Consider the following 20,863-nt stretch of genomic DNA (forward strand, 5'->3'; position numbering starts at 1 on the left):
CCCTAAAAGTTAGTGGTCTTTCCTAGAAATAGTGCAAAATTGAATCTAAAAATATATGGCTCATTATTGTGTGTGTGCTGTAAACATCCTGAAACCTTTCTTGGAGTATAATTTTTTTAAAGTCCTCTATTTTTTATTGTAGTTTCATTATTCTGATCATCAAAATCATTAATTTGTTTTAAAATTCTAAATCTTTAAACCAGATGTTGCAACTCTTATCAGAAGGATAAGTTTTACATAATTTGGAGATCAGGAAAGAAGTATTCCAAGGCAGAGTTTACCAAAATAAAGCTTCCAGTTTACGTTGCTAAACTCTGGATGGTGGCATTACTGTTGGGCTATTCTCTCTCAGCAAAAATGGACTACAAAGTAGTTTCAGTGTGTGTCTGTGTGTTAAAGTGGAAGCATGTGACACCAACAAATGGGTACCACATGGCAAAGATACCCAGGAGCAAGTCAGTGATATGAAAGGGATAATTTAGTTCTATTTCATTTCATTTTTTTCCCTTCAAGGAGAGAGGGGGAAGGAGAGAGGGAAAGAGAGTGTTCATTCGTTCATTCCTACAGAGGAATCAGCCCCCTCGTTTTAGTTTATGTGCGTGGTTGGTTTAGTGAGGTTTTACTCCTGCCTGGTTTTAATATTAACCTATATTCTTACACCTTCAATTATAGCTTTTAGATACCAAATTTCTTTATCTTTGCAAATGGAAATGGTGGAGAGACTGCAGTACACTACTCACTTTCCTATATCAGCTGGCTCTTGTGCTGACTTAGAACGTGGCCCACTGTCTGGTCCTGGCCTTGTTTAATAGTTATTTGTGTGTACTTACCTCTCTTTCTGGGCCTGATTCACTTAGCCAGAAAAGAATTGCTGAGGGTTTAGTCTGTGCAAGCCCTGTGCTGGCTTTGACCTCTCCCATCTCGGGATACCTAGAGTGGAGAACCTTGAACGTAGTATGTACTAACATGTTACATGGCAAGAACAGTTATTTCTCCATGTGTGTTCAGTCACATGTTTAACTCAGAGTACACTTTCCACGAGTTACAATACTATTGATGGCTAGAAACTTTAGTTGACTGACTTCTAAAAATAATTTATTCCAGTTACTGAACTAGAATTCTTAAATATCATGAAAACTTTTGAAAAGTAAAAACATCTGTTTATCATATTAAGAACATTTCAAGTATGCACATCTTTGACTATATTAAGTAGGAATATATCCATACATAAGTTTGTCTTTATACTTGGATTGTTTGTTTTCATCTAAATCCTCTAGAGATTTAGAGATTTCGTCTAAATCCTTTAGAGATTTAGAGATTTCCATTGTATAGCGGAAAGAACATGGATTTTAGAGTCAGACAATCCTGGTCAAATCCAGGTTTTGTAACTTATTAGCTATGTAATTAATTACAGTTACCTCCAGCCAGTTAGTTTGACTTTGGGCAAAATCTGAGCTTTTGTTTCTCCATCTTATTTCCCCTATTCTATTTTCTAGGGATAATAAAACCTACCTTACATGGTTGTCTTGAAAATAAGATTATAGACAGATTGATAGGTAGGTAGTAAGTACCTTGTACACAGTAATCAGTTAATGTTAGTTTCCCTTTTCCTTTTCCCTTGTTCATGTGCTCACTTTTATATTACTTCAGTGGTAGAAGACATCATCTTAAAAGACCCATGTTTTATTTGGATACCTGGAAGGTAAAAGATACTCTTATGTTTTGTGTCAATTATGGCTAGTAGCTATAATGTATGGGAATAAATCTGGAAGAACTTTTGCTCAACGTGTGTTTATATGAAGCAGCTTTTTCAGTTTGTTCCTCCAGTTAGACATTTGTTTTTTCTTTCTCTTTTCCTAATTTATTTTATTTTATTTTTTTTCCTTTTTCTCCCCAAAGCCCCTGGGTACATAGTTATATATTTTAGTTGTGGGTCCTTCTAGTTGTGGCATGTGGGACGCTGCCTCAGCGTGGTTTGATGAGCAGTGTCATGTCCGCGCCCAGGATTCGAACCAACGAAACACTGGGCCGCCTGCAGCGGAGCACGCGAACTTAACCACTCGGCCACGGGGCCGGCCCCTTTTTTCCTAATTTCAAAAGCAAAATGAAGCCAGAATTCATTCAGTGGTTCTGTTAGAGCAGTGGTCTCCTGCAGTATTTATTGAAGGGCCACAAGTGTATATACCTATTATAAAGTTAAATGATCACCAGTGAATTTGAGTCTACCTTTGTATGCTATGCACTTCTCTCTCTCTTTTTAATGAATTTTAATACAAGTTTAGGTTTTTATAACCATCACTACAAGATACAAAACAGTTTTATCACCCCAAAAATGCTTCATGTTGTCCCATTGCAGTCACTTTTTTTCTCCACATCTAACCCAAGGTAACCACCATCACTTCTGTGTTGCTGTAGTTTTGCATTTTCTGGAATGTCATATAAAGGACTCATATTATATTTAGCTTTTTGAGACTGACTTCTTTCATGCAGCATAATGCTCTTGAGATTCATCTAAGTTGTCAAGTCTGTCAACGATTTGTTTCTTTTATTGCTGAGTAGTATTCCATTGTATGGTTGAACCGCAGTTTATTTATCTAGTATCCATCATGGTTCATTTGGATTGTTGCAATTCTTTTTTAAAATACTACATTTTGGGTGTTGACCCTGTGGTGTAGTGGTTAAGTTCGGCATGCTTCATGGGTTCGGATCCCGGGCATGGACCTTCACCATTCATTGGCCATGGTGTGGTGGTGACCCACATATAAAGTCGAGGGAGATTGGCACAGATGTTAGCTCAGGGCTAATCTTCCTCACCGAAAAAAAAAAACGAAAATTTTATAAACTGCATTTTGTAAGTTTGTCATGATTTTCAAAGTAGGATAATGTACACTAATCAAGGAAAAATTGCAAAATAAGATAAAACTTGGAAAAAGATGATCCCTGCCCAAACATAAGCTCTGTGAACATTTAGGTATATTTCTTTTCAGTCGTTTTCCTGTGCCTGGAGTTTTTTGGCTTATGGTTATATTTACATAGTTGTGATCCTCATATATTCCATTTTTTTCATGTTTTAATTGTGAAGAGTGTATATAACATATACAGTTTAAGAAGATTATAAAGCAAACACTGAGTAACCACCCAAAATAAGAAATGGAATATTGCCAGTGTCGGAAGCTTCTTGTACAAGACCTTGCCCATCATTTCACCTTCCCGTTACCTAGAGTAATCACTGTCCTAACTTTTGTGATGGTCATTCCCTTCTTTGCTTCACAGTCTTCCAAGCTATGTATATTCTTTAAACAATAGCTCTATTATGATAAATCTTCATAAAGATGCTTTTTAGCCACATAGTATTCTGATGAGTGATGGTACTGTATGTAGCCATCTTGTAGTTTAGGTTGTTTCTGGTTTTCACTGTTGGAAATAATGCTTTATGTAGGAATAATGTCTTTTTACATGAAGCCTATTTTGCATTTAGGATTATTTCCTTGGGATGGTGTTATGAATAAAAGAATATGAAGTTTTAAGGTTCTGATATATGTTGCTGAATTGTTCACACAGAGTTTTAGCAATTCATGCCTCAAGCAAGTTTGATTGTCCCTGGGCCAGCGTTGAGGGTTTTCCATACCTCCTCCAGAGAAGAACCCCTCGGGGAATTTGATGGTTGAGAAACATCTTACCTTATCTTGCATTTCTGAGGTTGAGTGCTTTTCTATATGTTTACTCATCAGTTTTCTTTTTTGTTGACTTTGCCCAAGTTTGTGTTGGGGTAAATCAGTTTCTTAAGTAATGGTCAGTGTGGCCTTGTGACCAGTTTTTTTATCTTTTCAGATGTAGGTGCAAGAAATTACAGGCATCTCTGTGCTGTTTATTACAACAAGAATCCTGGGTTTGAGATAATCCATGGGCTACTGGACAGAATTATGCAGCTGCTTGACGTGCCTCCTGGTGAGAAGAAGGGAGGATATGTGATCAAGGCATCAGAAGGTGAGACGGATCAGCCAAATCCAGAGATGCTGACAATGTAGTGAAGAGGCCAAGCCCTATTTTTGATGATATTTTTGGGGGGAGGCAGGAGATAGAGCTTCATTTCAATTAATTGTTAGTGTTTTTTAGAAAACACTTCTTTTCCCTCCAGCATTTTAAGAAAATGCTTCTCAGAGCTCTCAGAGTGCTGCATGGTATACTTTTGTTCCAGCTGAGCGTTGGTAACCCCTAGTTATTGGCACTGTCAAGCCACCAGCGCCGTGGGGAACCCAGAAGTCCAAGGCTGGAAGCGGAGAGAACCTGAACTGGTGATTTGCACTCAGAAGCTGCCTGTCTGAAGCCTTTAAGGCAAACGAAAAAAAAGAACCTCAAAAGTTATTCCGAAAGACTTCACATATGTCAGTTGAGTCACAGAGTTGACTGAGGAAGGGCGAGGACCCTCCTGTCTAAAGGCCCAAGTGCAGTACCTCTCTGTTGGCGAGTTTGAGGTAGGCTGGCCGGACGGCGGATACATACTGCTGCTGGGCTAGTTTCTCATTGTCTGAGGAATCCTGGAGCTTTCTTCTCGTATCCCTGTAGCTTGATCGGAGTTTTCGTTAGGCAAGAGATCCAGAAACATCTTGAGAGAAGTATTTTACCACTTGCCGCTACATTTACCTGACAATTGTTTATAACTATATTTGGCATCTTAAATTTCTAACAGAACATTTCTTTGAAGTGTTATTTAGCAGTTATTTGTAGTGCTGTGAGGTTTGGTGGGAACATATTTTTGTTTTTCCCTTAGATTTATTTTTCTTGGTCCTCAGAGATTGTTTTGGTGGTTGTTTGTTTTTGTTTTTATTTGGAGACTTCTTTGAAAATGCAGTAAGCCTGAAATATATGGGCCTTTTTAGGTTGAAGATTTACGGGGCTTCTTTTTTTAAATTACACTGAGAGATGAAATCTTGCATGCAGGGATTGTTTTCTGCCACGTCTCTCGTTAGAAATACTCCAGTGAAGACATTGTTATGCTTAGGGACTTGTACAGTATTAGAACGGGACTTTGGAATTTCCTGGTTTGACAAGTGAAGGAACCGAGGCTGGGCCAGTTACGTGAGTTGGGCTGGGTCACCCCTGTAGAAGCCAGGGCTCCTGCCTCCCAGGGCTCTTCCACACGCCAAGTTGCCTGCCTTCACAGTGCCTTGACTTACTCGTCACCAGCTCCCTCCTCTGCAGCTCTGCTTTCAGGCCTGGTCGCCCAAGTTAATGGCAGCCTGAAGCTGATGTGACACGTCTCTTCACCTTTTATGCAAAGTCTTTTCGCAGCAATCTGACTTCTCAAACAGATGAACTGGATAAAACTCAGTTCCCTGAAACAGATCATGCCACGTATATTAGGTCTAATTGTTTTTCTTACTTGAAAGGTTGCAAAGAGCTGAAATGGTAAATTGGAGCATAATTTGTTAAGGATATAATACTTTTTTGTATGGAACTTTTATATTAATGATGTTTCTATAAACCATAAACTAACGTCTTCATATTATGACTCTCCTGCCTGAATAAGTCCCTTAGACATTTATTTCTCAGAAGAATCTTGAGTTCCTAGTCATGAGGCAGGCTTCAAGAAGACAAGGATAAGTAGGACACAGGCCCAGCTGTCCAGGAACCTGCAGGGGGAAAGCCCAGGACATACCCAGTCTCACCAAGCTGCTAAGACGAGTGCCTTGAGAGTTCCAGAAAGGGAGACAGTGCAACTTCTTGAGGGCGTTTGGAAAAGGGTTAGTGAGTTTCTGGGCCTTTGAAGGAAGGAATAGGTGGAGACAGGAAGCAAGGCACATCACATGAGCAAAGCCAAAAAGGATGGGAAACATCGCCTCGTGCAGCTTGGTTTGACTATAGGGTGAGGAAGAAGCGTGGAACTATAGAGTCCTGAATGCTAGAATAAGGGCTTTTAGCTGATTAGGGATAAAATATAGGGATTAAAAATACCTGATTCTTCCATTTTTTTTTAAGCAGGTAAGTGATCTGATTAGACCTGTACTTCAGGGGATTTAATCTGGAACAGCATATAGGTTGGGTGGCATGGAGAATAGAGGTGCAGAGAATGGTTGAAAGTTATGATAGTGTATTCTAGAGCAGTGAGAATAAGGACTTTAAATTTAATGTTAGCCATGGCTATATCAAGGAGAAGACGGAAAAAACCCTGTGAAGGTGGAAGCTCAGCATTCAGCATTTGGAAAAGTTCATGATACGTGCCACTTGGAACCTTTTATGAGACAGCAGATAGGTTTTGATCTCCTTTTTAAAAGTCAGGTTTTTATCATTCTAAACATATTATAATTTGAATCCTGTATGTTTTAGCACAAAACAATATAATACTTAGTACCTAATTTCCCTAATATGTAGATGTCTGTTGTTTTGGTTTGGATTGTATTTTTTTTTTAAATTAGAAAATACATTCATGAACTGTACCCATTTTTGATGTGGTTGTAGATCTTTATGTTCCGTTTTTTGGGCCAGGTTATTACTGTGGTTTTTTTTTTTTCCTATTGAGTTAATGATAGGTTACAATCTTGTGTGATTTCAATTGCACATTAATGTTTGTCATTCGTGTTGTAGGTGCACCACTTCACCCTTTGTGCCCACCCCCAACCCCACCTTTACCCTGGTAGCCACTAATCTGTTCTCTTTGTCCACATTTTTAAATTCCTCGTATAAGTGGAGTCATACAGAGATTATCCTTCTCTAACTGGCTTATTTCACTTAACATAATTCCCTCAAGGTCATCCATGTTGTTGCAAATGGGATGATTTTGTTCTGTTTTGCAGCTGAGTAGTATTCCATTGTATATATGTACCACATCTTCTTTATCCATTCGTGTGTTGATGGGCACTTAGGTTGCTTCCATGTCTTGGCTATTGTAAATAATGCTGCAGTGAACATTGGGGTGCATAGGACTTTTGGAATTGCTGACTTCAAGCTCTTTGGATAGATACCCAGTAGTGGAATGGCTGGATCATATGGTAGTTCTATTTTTAATTTTTTGAGGAATCTCCATACTGTTTTCCATAGTGGCTGCACTAGTTTGCATTCCCACCAGCAGTGTATGAGGGTTCCATTCTCTCCACAACCTCTCCAACATTTGTTACTATTAGATTTAGATATTTTTGTCATTTTAATGGGTATGAGGTGATATCTTAGTGTAGTTTTGATTTGCATTTCCCTGATGATCAGCGATGATGAGCATCTTTTCAAGTGCCTATTGGCCATCCGTATATCTTCTTTGGAGAAATGTCTGTTCATGTCTCCAGCCCATTTTTTGATCGGGTTGATTTTTTGTTGTTGAGTTGTGAGAGTTCTTTATATATTATGGATATTAAGCCTTTGTCAGATATATGACTTGCAAATATTTTTTCCCAGTTAGTGGGTTGTTTTTTTGTTTCAATCCTGTTTTCATTTGCCTTGAAGAAGCTCTTTAGTCTGATGAAGTCCCATTTGTTTATTCTTTCTATTGTCTCCCTTCTCCGAGAAGATGTGGTGTCCGAAAAGGTCCTTTTAATACTGATGTCAAAGAGTGTACTGCCTACGTTTTCTTCTAGAAGCCTTATGGTTTCAGGTCTCACCTTTAGGTCTTTGATCCATTTTGAATTTATTTTGGTGAATGGTGAAAAAGAATGGTCAATTTTCATTCTTTTACATATGGCTTTCCAGTTTTCCCAGCACCATTTGTTGAAAAGACTTTCTTTTCTCCATTGTATGCACTCTGCTCCTTTGTTGAAGATAAGTTGTCCATAGATGTGTGGTTTTATTTCTGGGCTTTCAATTCTGTTCCATTGATCTGTGCACCTGTTTTTGTACCAGTACCATGCTGTTTTGATTACTGTAGCTTTGTAGTAAGTTTTGAAGTCAGGGATTGTAATGCCTCCCATTTTGTTCTTTTTTCTCAGGATTGCTTGAGCAATTTGGGGTTTTTTGTTGCCCCATATGAATTTTAGGATTCTTTGTTCTAATTTGTAAAGAATGTCATTGGGATTCTGATTGAAATAGCATTGAATCTGTAAATTGCTTTAGTTAGAAGGGACATTTTAACTATGTTTATTCTTCCAATCCATGTACATGGAATGTCTTTCCATCTCCTTATGTCGTCCGTCATCCACTTCTCTCAGAAAGGCCTTGTAATTTTCATTATATAGGTCCTTCACTTCCTTAGTTAAATTTACCCCGAGGTATTTTATTCTTTTTGTTGCAATTGTGAATGGTATTGTGTTCTTGAGTTCTTTTTCTGTTAGTTCGTTGTTAGAATATAGAAATGCTACTGATTTATGCACATTGATTTTATACCCTGCAACTTTGCTGTAGTTGTTGATTACTTCTAAGAGTTTTCCAATGGATTCTTTGGGGTTTTCTATATATAAGATCATGTCGTCTGCAAACACTGAGAGTTTCACTTCTTCCCTCCCTATTCGGATTCCTTTTATTCCTTTATCTTGCCTGATTGCTCTGGCCAGGACCTCCAGTACTATGTTAAGTAAGAATGGTGATAGAGGGCATCCTTGTCTCATTCCTGTTTTCAGGGGGATGGCACTCAGTTTTTGCCCATTAAGTATGATGTTGGCTGTGGGCTTGTCATATATGGCCTTTATTATGTTGAGGTAGTTCCCTTCTATGCCCATTTTGTTCAGTTTTTATCATAAATGGCTGTTGGATCTTGTCAAATGCCTTCTCTGCATCTATTGAGATGATCATGTGGTTTTTATTCCTCAGTTTGTTGATGTGGTGTATCACGTTGATTGATTTGCGGATGTTGAACCATCCCTGTGTCCCTGGTATGAATCCCACTTGATCATGATGTATGATCCTTTTGATGAACTGCTGAATTCTGGTGGCCAAAATTTTGTTTAGAATTTTTGCATCTATGTTCGTCAGTGATATTGGCCTGTAGTTCTCTATTTTCGTGGCATCCTTGTCTGGCTTTGGTATCAGCGTGATGTTGGCCTCATAGAATGTGTTAGGAAGTGTTCCATCCTCCCTAATTTTTTGGAATAGCTTGAAAAGGATAGGTGTTAAACCCTCTCTGAAAGTTTGGTAGAATTCCCCAGGGAAGCCATCTGGTCCTGGGGTTTTATTCTTTGGGATGTTTTTGATTGCTGTTTCAATTTCTTTCCTTGTGATTTGTCTGTTCAGATTGTCTGCTGCTTCTTGAGTGAGCTTTGGGAGATTGTAAGAGTCCAAGAATTTATCCATTTCCTCTAGGTTATCCATTCTGTTAGCATAGAGTTTTCCGTAGTATTCTCTTATAATCCATTGTATTTCTGCAGAGTCTGTTATTTCTCCTCGTTCATTTCTGATTTTGTTTATTTGAGCTTTCTCTCTTTTTTTCTTTGTAAGTCTGGCTAGGGGTTTGTCAATTTTATTTATCTTCTCAAAGAACCAGCTCTTTGTTTCATTGATCCTTTCTACTGCCTTTTTCGTTTCAATAGTATTTATTTCTGCTCTGATTTTTATTATTTCTCTCCTTCTGCTGACTTTGGGCTTTGTTTGTTCTTCTTTCTCTAGTTCAGTTAGGTGTAGTTTAAGATTGCTTATTTGGGATTTTTCTTGTTTGTTAAGATGTGCCTGTATTGCGATGAATTTTCCTCTTAATACAGCTTTTGCTGTATCCCATATGAGTTGGTATGGCATGTTATCATTTTCATTAGTTTCCAGGTATTTTTTGATTTCTTCTTTAATTTCTTTAATGATCCATTGCTTGTTCAGTAGTGTGTTGTTTAGTCTCCACATCTTTGTGCCTTTCTCAACTTTTTTCTTGTAATTAATTTCTAGCCTTATAGCATTATGATCAGAGAAGATGCTTGTTATTATTTCAATTTTTTTAAATTTGTAGAGGCTTGCCTTGTTTCCCAACATATGGTCTATCCTTGAGAATGTTCCATGTGCACTTGAGAAGAATGTGTATTCTGCTTTTTTAGGGTGAAGTGATCTATATATGTCTGTTAAGTCCAATTGTTTTAGTTTTTCGTTTAGCTCCACTATTTCTTTGTTGATTTTCTGTCTGGATGAGCTGTCCATTGATGTGAGTGGGGTGTTGAGGTCCCCTACTATTATTGTATTGTTTTTAACATCTTCCTTTAGGTCTGTTAATAGTTGCTTTATGAACCTTGGTGCTCCTATGTTGGGTGCATAGATATTTATAAGCGTTATTTCTTCTTGATGAAGTGTCCCTTTGATCATTATATATTGTCCCTGTGTGTCTCTCTTTACCTGTCTTATTTTGAAATCCACTTTGTCTGATATAAATTGCAACACCTGCTTTTTTTTCCTTGCTATTAGCTTGAAGTATGGTCCTCCACCCCTTCACTCTGAGCCTGTATTTGTCCTTGGGGCTGAGGTGTGTTTCCTGGAGGCAACAAATTGTTGGATCTTGTTCTTTAATCCATTTTGCCACTCTGTGTCTTTTTATTGGAGAGTTCAGTCTGTTTACATTGAGAGTGATTATTGATGCATGTGGACTTAAAGCTGTCAATCTGTTGCTCATTATCTGGCTTTCCTGCTTTTCTCTTCCTGTGTGCTTTATCCTACCCATTTGATACTGCAATTTCTTATGCTGGGTTTCTTAGATTTTTGCTTATTTATGTTTTGTGTCTCTGTTCTGTTGTTTAGTTTAGTGTCTACCCTGAAGTTTGCATTTAGAATCTCGTGTATAATATAGTCTGTTCTCTGGTGGTCTCTTACTTATTTGGCCTAGGCTAATTTAGTCCGTTTGCTCTTCCCCTCCTAAATTATTATTTTCACTTGTTCCAACTTGTGTTATGAGTTTGTAGTTAGAGTGATAAGATCGTCTTTGCTTTGGTAGTTTCCTTACCTTTATCCTAATGCTATAGTTGAATATTTGCTATCCCATTCTGTTTCTATTTATCTGTCTCCCTACTTTGTGGTTTGTGACCCCTTTCTCCCTTTTTTCTTTTTTCAGGTATGAGAGCCTTCTTGAGGATTTCTTGTAGTGGAGGACTTTTGGTTACAAAGTCCGTTAGCTTTTGTTTGTCTGGAAAAGATTTAATTTCTCCCTCATATCTGAAGGATATTTTTGCTGGATAGAGTATTCTTGGCTGAAGATTTTTGTCTTTTAAAGCTTTGAATATGTCATTCCATTCTCTCCTAGTTTGTAAGGTTTCTGCAGAGAAATCCCCTGAAAGTCTGATAGGGGCTCCCTTGTAGGTAATTCTCTTATTTCGCGTAGCCCTGAGTATTCTTTCTTTGTCATTCCTTTTTGCCAATTTTACTACTATATGCCTTGCAGTAGGTCTTTTTACATTGACAAATCTAGGAGATCTGAAAGCTTCCTCTACACACATTTCTCCCTCAATCCCTAGATTTGGGAAGTTCTCTTCCATAATTTCATTAAGCACACTTTCTGCTCCATTTTCCTTTTCTATGTTCTCGGGAATTCCTATGATCCTTAAATTCTTTCTCCTCATTGAATCTGCTATCTCTCTGATACTTTCCTCATTCCTTTTAATCCTTAGTTCTCTTTCTTCCTCTGTCTGGAGCCATTCAGCCTGTCTATCTTTGATTATGCTAATTCGCTCTTCTATGGAGTCTACCTGGGCATTCAGGGAATCTGTATTCTGTTTTATCTGGTCCATTGTGTTTTTCATCTCTAGTAATTCTGTTTGATTCTTCTTTATAATTTCAATCTCTTTTGTGAAGTAACTCCAGAACTCGGCTTGTTTATCTATCTTTCTCTCTACCTCATTGAGTTTTTTGATTATAGCTGCTCTGAACTCATTTTCATTTAGTTTACCTAATTCCAAGTCCTCAGGACTTAATTCTGTGTTTTTATTGTTTTCCTTCTGGTCTGGGGCTTTTATAAATTGCTGAATGGTAGAGGAGTGGTTTTTTCTCACGGTGGTAGAATTCGGTTGCAGTTACGGGCTGTCGCCACTAGATGGGGGTCGAGAGCCGCGTGTTCTGAGCTCTCCGCCTTTGGGCAAGATGGCTGCGCCCAGTGCACTTTGCCGGGGTGGGGGTGGGGGTGGTTTCTCTGGAGCACCGATCTTGATTCGATCAGTTCTGTTCTCTGATCTCCTGCCCTGCGTTTATGGGGTCCCCGTGCACAGAAGCTTTCCCCCATCAGCGGGTTTCCACTGTACCAGCGGCAGGAGTCCTAGACGATGCCTTGTTCGCGCGGCCCCTCCCCTACTTCTTCCCAGATGGCGCAGCGATCCCGGTTTCTAGGGGATGGAGCGATGTTCTCTCTTACCCGGTTCCAGCTGCTGCAAGGCGGGCAGTAGGGGCTTCGTCTTCTGTCTTTTGATACTGTAGGTCTCTGAGTCCTGGCATTAGGTTCATTAGCTGAAATTCAGGTGGTTTTTTTTTTTTTTTTTTCATCCTTTGTTGTACTTTGGAGGGGAGAGAGTCCCGGGTCAGCTCACCCCGCCATTTTGCTCCGTTACTATGGTTTTTGATTTAGTGTGAGGACATAGTCAGTCTTGTGTTTTCTTTTGAATTTACTTTGGCTCTCATAATAGAATATTGTAATGTTTTAAAGTTTTTACATCTATAAAATGTGCTAGATTTATGAATTTGAGAAGCTTTTGTACAACTTCTTTATACATATGGGTGGTTTGGATCAGTACATATTGCTATATACCTAACTGGCTTTCTTTGAAAAAGAGTATTTACTTTCACTGCCCCATCACCAGCATTGGCCACATCTTTTTCCTCAGGATGCTTTCTATAAGAGCCATTAAGCCAAAAAGAATTAGTGTCATTATAAATAATAGTTCCTCATTTCTCATAGGGATTTCTAAGTCTGTTTTGATTATCTAATGACAAATACGATTATCCTTTTTTTTATGGTTAAAGAAATCAAAACTTAAAGTGGCTTGTCAAAATAAGTCAATATCAAAGCTGGTCTTAGTTCTTCATCTGAAATTTCCTGTATATATTTGAATTTCACATATATAATATATATATCCATATTCCTAAGTAAATCTGTAAACACAGGAATTTGGTTGCTGGGGTGTGTTTAGCTACATCATTTCCTCAGATTTATTGTTATTTTGCATATAGCTTTTTCTGCTAAAAAAAGTCTTCAGAGTTTCAAAAAGTAGAGTGAAAACAGATTAAGAAACTACCGTTTCCTGCCATTCTTGCTTACTCACTTGTCTTCTGTTACTCTGGCATATGGTTTACCTTTCAATAATTAAAAGTCCCTGGTGGCTTCGCAGTTATAATTGAGCTCAGTCTGCTCATCAGAGATTCCTGCTAATGTCAGGTCATTGGCAGTTATGCCTGACTTCTCTGTCCTTTCTAATGGACACCACCGCCTTCCTTTTGCGCTGCTTTGTGTCGAGTTAGATGAGTGGAACGGAGCTTGATTCCCCTTTGAGAAACTTGGGCCTGTCCATTGTAAGAGAAATCTGGAAACTCACTTGATTGATCATCACACTGATCCAAGGAGTTCTGTTGACATAGGCGTGTCACATTGCTTCTTGTGCGGCAGCAGCCCTCTGCAGCATGTGGAGTCTGCAGAAGCACTGCTTGGGCCCCTGGCTGCAGCCAGAGTGAGAAGCCATGTCACTTAATCTTCCATAGTGTTCATTTGCCGGGCACCCTTGCAATGAAGACCATAAGGTGAGATAGACTGTTGAGTTGCTGATAGAAGAAAATCAGCTGTTGAGTAGGAAAAAAGGAAAAAAGAACCTTTAACTTTTTAGCAGACTGTGGAGCATTCTGAGAGTTTCCAAAGGGTTCGACTCAGAATATTTTAGTAGGATTTGATCAGATTATTACAGCATATGTATATGCTTTTCTTCAGGCTTCTTCCCCTTTGTTTTTGTGGTTTGTTGCAAACTAAATTATGTATGTTAAAATGCATTTATCTTTTTCAAAAACCACTTCTGGGCACAGAAAATTCTCAACATTTTTGTGTTTAGAACAGTTATGTGGTTCCTGGGCAAAAATAATTTCTTGTAGAAGGTAGTGGCTTTGTGTGTGATTGGCTGCCTTGACTTGAGCGTAGATTTTTTCCCCTTTAATTTACTCATTTCAGTTTCATTTACAGTTCTACAGAAAACTTCAGTTTAACTTGAGACAAGATCCCTGAGAGAGAGACACAAGTTTTAGAACTTTTAGTTTTGACAATTCCAGTTGTCATGCTGCTCAGAATTCATTTTGTGAAATGAAAAATAATCTTGTAAATAATATGCACATTTAATCCTGTACCATATGTACCCATAGTGGTAGTTTAGCTACCTTCTGTTACAGTAACACCTAATGATCCTTGACTTGACCTGTAGGTCATGACCTTTTTCCTCTTACAGGACACCTGTGAAAGATTTCAGATGCTAAAAAATACGGGTGAAATTATGATGTTTCCCTGGTCTTCAAACTGCTTTTTAGTGTAATATGAGCTTGGAAATATATGAGAAGAATATATGTTGAACATCTTGTTGAAGTAAGGGTGTTCCCTTTATGCTTTGATTTACACAAAACATTCTGGATTAGAATAAAGGTGGGCTGGATGGTGTGTCTACATTTAGTTATCTTCAACAAAGGCATTATTCTGTTAAAGGCATCAAGTTTAAAAGAAAAAATATTTGGAAGCTTTTAACCTTCCTAACCTTATTACCCTAGAAAAAACAGTCTTTATTCCTCTGCTTGTCTACTTTTTTGTGTTAGAGGCAAGCTTTCAAATACTACAATTTTTGTTGCTTTCTTTGAAGGGATTAAAAGACTGAAAACTGTTTTAAATACATCAGCAGTCACCACCATGCTGTCAAAGCAGCGCTGTGACAGGGGCCGCAGTGTTTAGGAAAGTTCCAGCACGTTCACGCAGCCTGTATTGTTCTTGAGCGTGTTTATTTCGTTGCCTCTCTCTATATGTACAAGACAGCGTTCTCTCCACTCATGTTCACATCACTGTCTTTTTTTGGTATGTTCTGGTACTTACTTGACATTTTGGTACTGAGCAGAGTGCTCCATGCCTCCATTCCTACTCAAATGACTCGGTCAGTGCAGTTTCCCAGGTGATAGCTATTGTTGTAATACAGTGTTTCTCAACCTTCTTTTTATCTCCCCTCTAAGCAACTTTTGTAGACTTTTTTCTCCTAATTGTCCCTTCATGAAGTTTTACCACCTCAGATACACTACATATTTATTATGTACTGTATGTATAGCTGTGCTTTATACATAAAAAGAATGGCTATAAGCCTTTTTAAAACTCAATTCAGGGTTGAGAATAACTAAAAAATTTTAAGTTAAAAGTTAAATAAAAACTATTAACATTTAACTTTATATCTGCTGAATAACTTTTAATGTTATTTATTTACTTATATAAATTGTGTATCAAATTCTATGTGCAAGTTAGCAATTAAATACGACTGTAACCAAAAATTTTAAAAATTATTCAAAACTTTTTTCCTGCAAAAGTAAAATAATTGAAAAATTAATTTCTTAATCATTTTTATTGAATTTAGCTTTTCCTCGATAACAGAAAATAACTTTTAACTGCCTGGTAGTCCCATATTGTCGGTGTTTTCTTTTCAGCGCTTGATGTAATTAACGATGTGTTGAATAAGTGTTTGAATTAGGGAGTGTTTTTATTTAATTCTCAAAGCCTGAGCCACACACAGAAGCTCTCAGGATCAAACATAAACAACACCCACAAGGCAGCCCTGGGGCACGTGCAGGTCACCTCTCAACATGACTTCGCCATTGCTAGAAAGTCTCCCAGTCACAGGATCGCAGCCATCGATTGCCCTGGTGGTGTAGCACTGATCTTGTATATTGCATACATTTGCTGTTTTCCGTTTCCGTGCTGCTCCCGTGATGCCCCAGACAGCCCAGTGAGAGGAACTGAGTCCTAAGCAGTAAGATCTTGTCAAGTAGAGTTCAGCTCTGCGGGGCTACAAACCATTGTAACCTGTAAGATTTTTCATATGTGCCTCCTCGCCCCCGAGAGCCAGTTTACTGTTGAGAACGCATGCTGTAACTTTATGCGTCCTTTGGAGTTAAGTTCAACTCTATGTGCTGGACAAAAGAAGAGAGAGAAAGCTATCTTCATTTACTACCTACTCTTTTTTTTCTGCTTCCAAACTAGACCTTGGCTGCCACTATTCTATAGAAAAGGCTATGGCCCAAATGCAAAGAGAGGCAAAAGTTCATGTTTAGCTGGTTTCAAGGTCTCAGATCCTGAAAGTTCAGAGGATTTTGGTATGATTTGTACTGCTCAGTTTTGATCTTACATATGTGAGACAGTTTTGCTTTCCTTAGGTGGTAGCAGTTTTACACTTTGGTCCAACTTGGGCAGCTCCCTGGTTTTGGCACATTGGTGAAGAACCGCTGTCCTGTCAGTTCCTGGAGAATGATGTGCTCTGCTAAACCAGACACCAGCCCTCTCATTTGCCAATCCAACTTTAATCCAGAGGATTAAAAGGATGGATGGACGGATGGACATTGAATAAATCCCTAGGCAGTGCTGGTAAATGGAGCAGTGCTGTGCACGTGGCCGCTCAGAGTAAAGGCCGCCTTTCCCTGGAGCACTTACTCTGACGTGAGGGAGAGAGAAACTGTCTTGTTTAAGCCATTAATTTTTGGAGTTTTCTTTCTCAAAGATGAAACCAGTCCTAACTTATAAGTTATAGTTTCATTTCTTCCTGCCTGAATTCCTTTGCAGTATTAAAATGCTACCCAGCTCTAAGGCAGTGAATCAAGTTTTAAACTAACTTCTAAGTTATTTTCAAATTAACTCTTAGGAAAATCATTCTCATGTATTTTCTCTTTCTCTTTCTCTGAACTGTTGTATCCCTTCGCTTTTGACCTTTGAACACAGTTTAGACGGCTTGCTCTCGTGTCCAATACGCAGTCGTTTTTTCCAGCCACCTTCACGTGTGTTGGCTTCATGGATACACTTGTATCTTGTTGCCTTTAAGGGTACTGTTGCTAACCACTGGCATTTGTTTCCAGTTTGCATTTTTACAGCTGATGAAGACATTGGCCACTCCCAGGGAATACGTTTTAGAGGTCTGGCTTTTAAAATGTCTTCTGGGCTCCCATAAAACAAACAAACAAAAACCTATTTGTATGTATGCTTCCAAGTAAGATTTGAACAAAAGTTCCTCTGTTCAAAAAAAAAGAAAATGTTTGAAACCCACCCTTAGAGAGAATCAGGAAGGTGATGGATGCTGTAGTGACGATGGTTACATTAGAGCTCACTCGTCTCTCTCCAGCTTTCACTTGCGTTGCTTTTAGGCATCACGGTTGAGCATCTGCGATTCTAGCACTGCCGAGTCAGCGTATCACGGAGTGGTGCGTTTTGAGTGGGCTTAGTGGCTGCTCTCTGTCCAGCTGCCCGTCCATCAGCAGTCAGATTTCAGAGTTTGGGTGGTCTCTAGTTCCTCTTGCTGGGGAGCACCAGGTACTTAACAGCATCTTATACTTCTGGTTCCTGGAAAATTAGGAGTAATTATTTGTCATTAACACTGACTTAAAAGGGAAAATCTGATAAAACATTGATGATTCAGCTCATATTTCTTAAGTTCTCTTTGGTAATTTGAAGAAGAGTTAATGATATAAGTAAATATGATATGACAGTGATTTTTTTTATTTTTTAGTCTGTCCTTTATGTTCTTAAAATTCTTCAACACAATTAGTCATTTAAAATAATGTATGATATCTAATACTTTGTCAGGGTAAGATTAACAAAATGAAATAAATGTAGGGTGTTGCATTTCCAGAAGTAGTGAGAAATATAGTGATAGAGAAAAAAATATATGTTTGCATGTGTTTAGATAGATAGATGGATAGATCTTAGGGAAGGAAACAGCTTCTCTTATCCATTGGAGTGGCCTTAAAAAGAATCAGTTCTCGGGGCTGGCCCCGTGGCCGAGTGGTTAAGTTCGCGCGCTCTGCTGCAGGCGGCCCAGTGTTTCGTTGGTTCGAATCCTGGGCGCGGACATGGCACTGCTCATAAGACCACGCTGAGGCAGCGTCCCACATGCCACAACTAGAAGAACCCACAACGAAGAATATACAACTGTGTACCGGGGGGCTTTGGGGAGAAAAAGGAAATAATCTTTAAAAAAAAAAAAAAATCAGTTCTTAAGAGAATAATTGGGAGTAATTTAAAACAGATAACTGCTCTCATTTCCTTTGAAGTAGATGTGTTTAAGCAAATAAGTTTATTGAATTTACCTGTCTGCAAAATGTCCTTTTCCCTGTGACGTACTCACATTTAGTATTTCCTTTTCTTTCAAGGTGTAGGACTAGGGCAATAATTTTTAGCCTTTTCTTTTTGAGAATTGAGCGGAAGAAACTTATAACTTAAACCCCATTTTGTTAATTTTTTAAAATTTTGAAACAGTCACAAGCTTGTTAAAAAAATGCAAGTGCAGTACAAAGAACTTTTTCCTGAACTGTTTGAGTGTAAATTGCTAATCGTCCCATTATGCCTGAATAATTTGGTGTTTCCTACAAACAAGGACATTGTCCTACCTAACCATGATATGATCATCAAAACCAGGAAACTATCATTCATATTAATCTTAACCCCCATCTAATCCTTATACCTAATGCAAGTTTTATCAGTTATTCTTTATATCAGAGAATCACTTGTTGCCTTTATCTGTCATGTCTCAGTAGTCTCCTTCTGGAGAGTTCTAGAATAATCTTTCCTTGATTTTTATGACATTGACACCTTTGAAGGTGACAGGCCAGTTATTTTATAGTGCGTCACTCAGTTTTGGGTTGTCTGATGTTTCCTTACTATTAGATTCAGATTAGGCATCTGTGGAGGATTGTTAGAGAAGAAATGCTGTCTTAGTGCATCCTATCAAGTGGCACACAATTTCCATGTGCCTCCTAACTGATAGTTCACTTTAATCACTAGATTAAAGTGGTATCTACTGGGCTTCTTTACTGTAAAGATATTCCTTTCTCCATTATAATTAATAAACATTTTGTGGGGAAGAACTTTGAAATTATGTAAATGTTCCTTTCCTAATGAGTATTTATTGATTGATATTAGTATGGACTCATCATTTCCTGTTTTATTCGAATTTTTTTTTTTGGTGAGGAAGACTGGCCCTGTGGTAACATCTGGTGTCAGTCTTCCTCTATTTTTTCTATGTGGCATGTCGCCACAGCATGGCTTGATGAGTTGTGTATAGGTCCGCACCCAGGATCCGAACCTGTGAACCCTGGGCTGCTGAAGTGGAGCATGTGAACTTAACCATTATGCCACTGGACTGGCCCCTTATTCAAAGTATTTTAATTCGTTATTTATTCTGATGCTCACATTGTCCCCAGTTTGGCCAGTGGGACTCCCTTCAAGCTGGCTTCTGTGTCCTTTTAACATGTTCTTATTATTCTTTATTATTATTAACACTCCCTTGCCTTGGGCACAAGAAGATATTCCAGGCTTATCTTGAACTTCCCATTGCCCCATTTCTCCATCCTGATTCCTTTTAGTGGGGAATAGTGTCTAAAAGCCAAGATTTAGGATGCTAGTTGTGTTTATTGCTTTTGAGGGGTGAGAGTTGCTATTTGTAACACACACACATACCCACACACACCCCCACACCCACCCACCACCTGTTTCTCTATCTGTCTGTATTTTGAAGACTAAGTCCACAACAATACCTCCATTCCAACCCAACACTTCAGGGTTCATCCCAGTTTTCTCCAATTCCATATTTGTACCTCTCTTCTCCAACAGTGAGAAACCTAGCTCCCATTATTCCTAAGTTATTCACTTACTTGATCATTGCCGTCGTTGTAACTAAACTCCATCTTCTCCCCTGCATATCTGCCCTGCTGTCACTCTCAGACTCTGACTGCCCCATGACTGCCCTGTCAGAGCTATCCCCTCACCTGTGGATGCTCTCCCACCCCCTTAGGCTCTGACACCCCAGGACCCCAACGGTGGAGATTTCTGCCTTTCTTACCCCTTACAGGCCTGAATTGTTCTGGAAGAGAAGGGCAAAAGACCTTTTATTTTAAGTCTCGAGAAGCCTTTGTTGGTAGGGAGATTCTTATTAAAATGAAGGAGAGGAAAGGGTTGTATATAGTAGGGCTTTTTTGGAAGTGGGTGATGGTGGAAGAAATACATTTCTAGGCTCATCTTATATAGTTTCTGCCTCTGACCTGAAATCAGCCATATCTCCAAGTGGCTCTGGTTCCTTTTAGAGGAAAATCAAATTGAGATCACAATCTAGGTGCTAAGGTTGCTCATTGCTACTGAGCGAGTCGTGGTTTCTAGGGCTTTTTAGTACGCAGAGCTGGGGGAAACCAGTTTTTTTTCTTTTTAAGAAAAAACATTGAGTTCATATGGATATTTCCAATTTATGTTCAGGATTAGAGGATTTTTACTTAATATATTTAGCTTTATATTTATAGCTCTTTTTCTTTACATTGAAAATCTTGATTCCTGGGGCTGGCCTGGTGGTGTAGTGGTTAAGTTCATGTGCTCCACTTCAGTGGCCCCAAGTTTGTGGGTTTGGATCCTGGGCACAGACCTACACATAGCTTGTCAAGCCATGCTGTGGCGGTGTCCCGCGTACAAATAGAGGAAGATTGGCACAGATGTTAGCTCAGCAAAAATTTTCTTCAAGTAAAAAGAAGATTGGCAACAGATGTTAGCTCAGGACCAATCTTCCTCACCAAAAAAAATTAAAAAGAAAAAAAGGGGCTGGCCCTGTGGCCAAGTGGTTAAGTTCGCACACTCTGCTTTGGCAGCCCAGGGTTTCACCAGTTCAGATCCTGGGTGTGGACATGGCACTGCTCATTAGGCCATGTTGAGGCAGCATCCCACATGCCACAACTAGAAGGACCCACAACTAAGATATACAGCTATATACTGGGGGAATTTGGGGAGAAACAGCAGAAAAGAAAATAA

At 38.9% G+C, this 20,863-nt stretch overlaps 1 protein-coding gene across 1 annotated transcript in view; it reads left to right on the plus strand.

Moving 5' to 3' along the window:
• The window catches only part of FARSB (phenylalanyl-tRNA synthetase subunit beta), a 75,562-nt gene that overhangs the window by 42,637 nt on the left and 12,062 nt on the right, over positions 1-20,863 (plus strand). The window contains exon 16 of the mRNA XM_046644412.1: positions 3,832-3,987. Within this exon, the coding sequence (XP_046500368.1) occupies positions 3,832-3,987 (156 nt within the window). The remainder of the gene's footprint in view (positions 1-3,831; positions 3,988-20,863) is intronic.

This window comes from Equus quagga, chromosome 17 (genome assembly GCF_021613505.1).
Source record: "Equus quagga isolate Etosha38 chromosome 17, UCLA_HA_Equagga_1.0, whole genome shotgun sequence".
Classification (NCBI taxonomy): domain Eukaryota; kingdom Metazoa; phylum Chordata; class Mammalia; order Perissodactyla; family Equidae; genus Equus; species Equus quagga.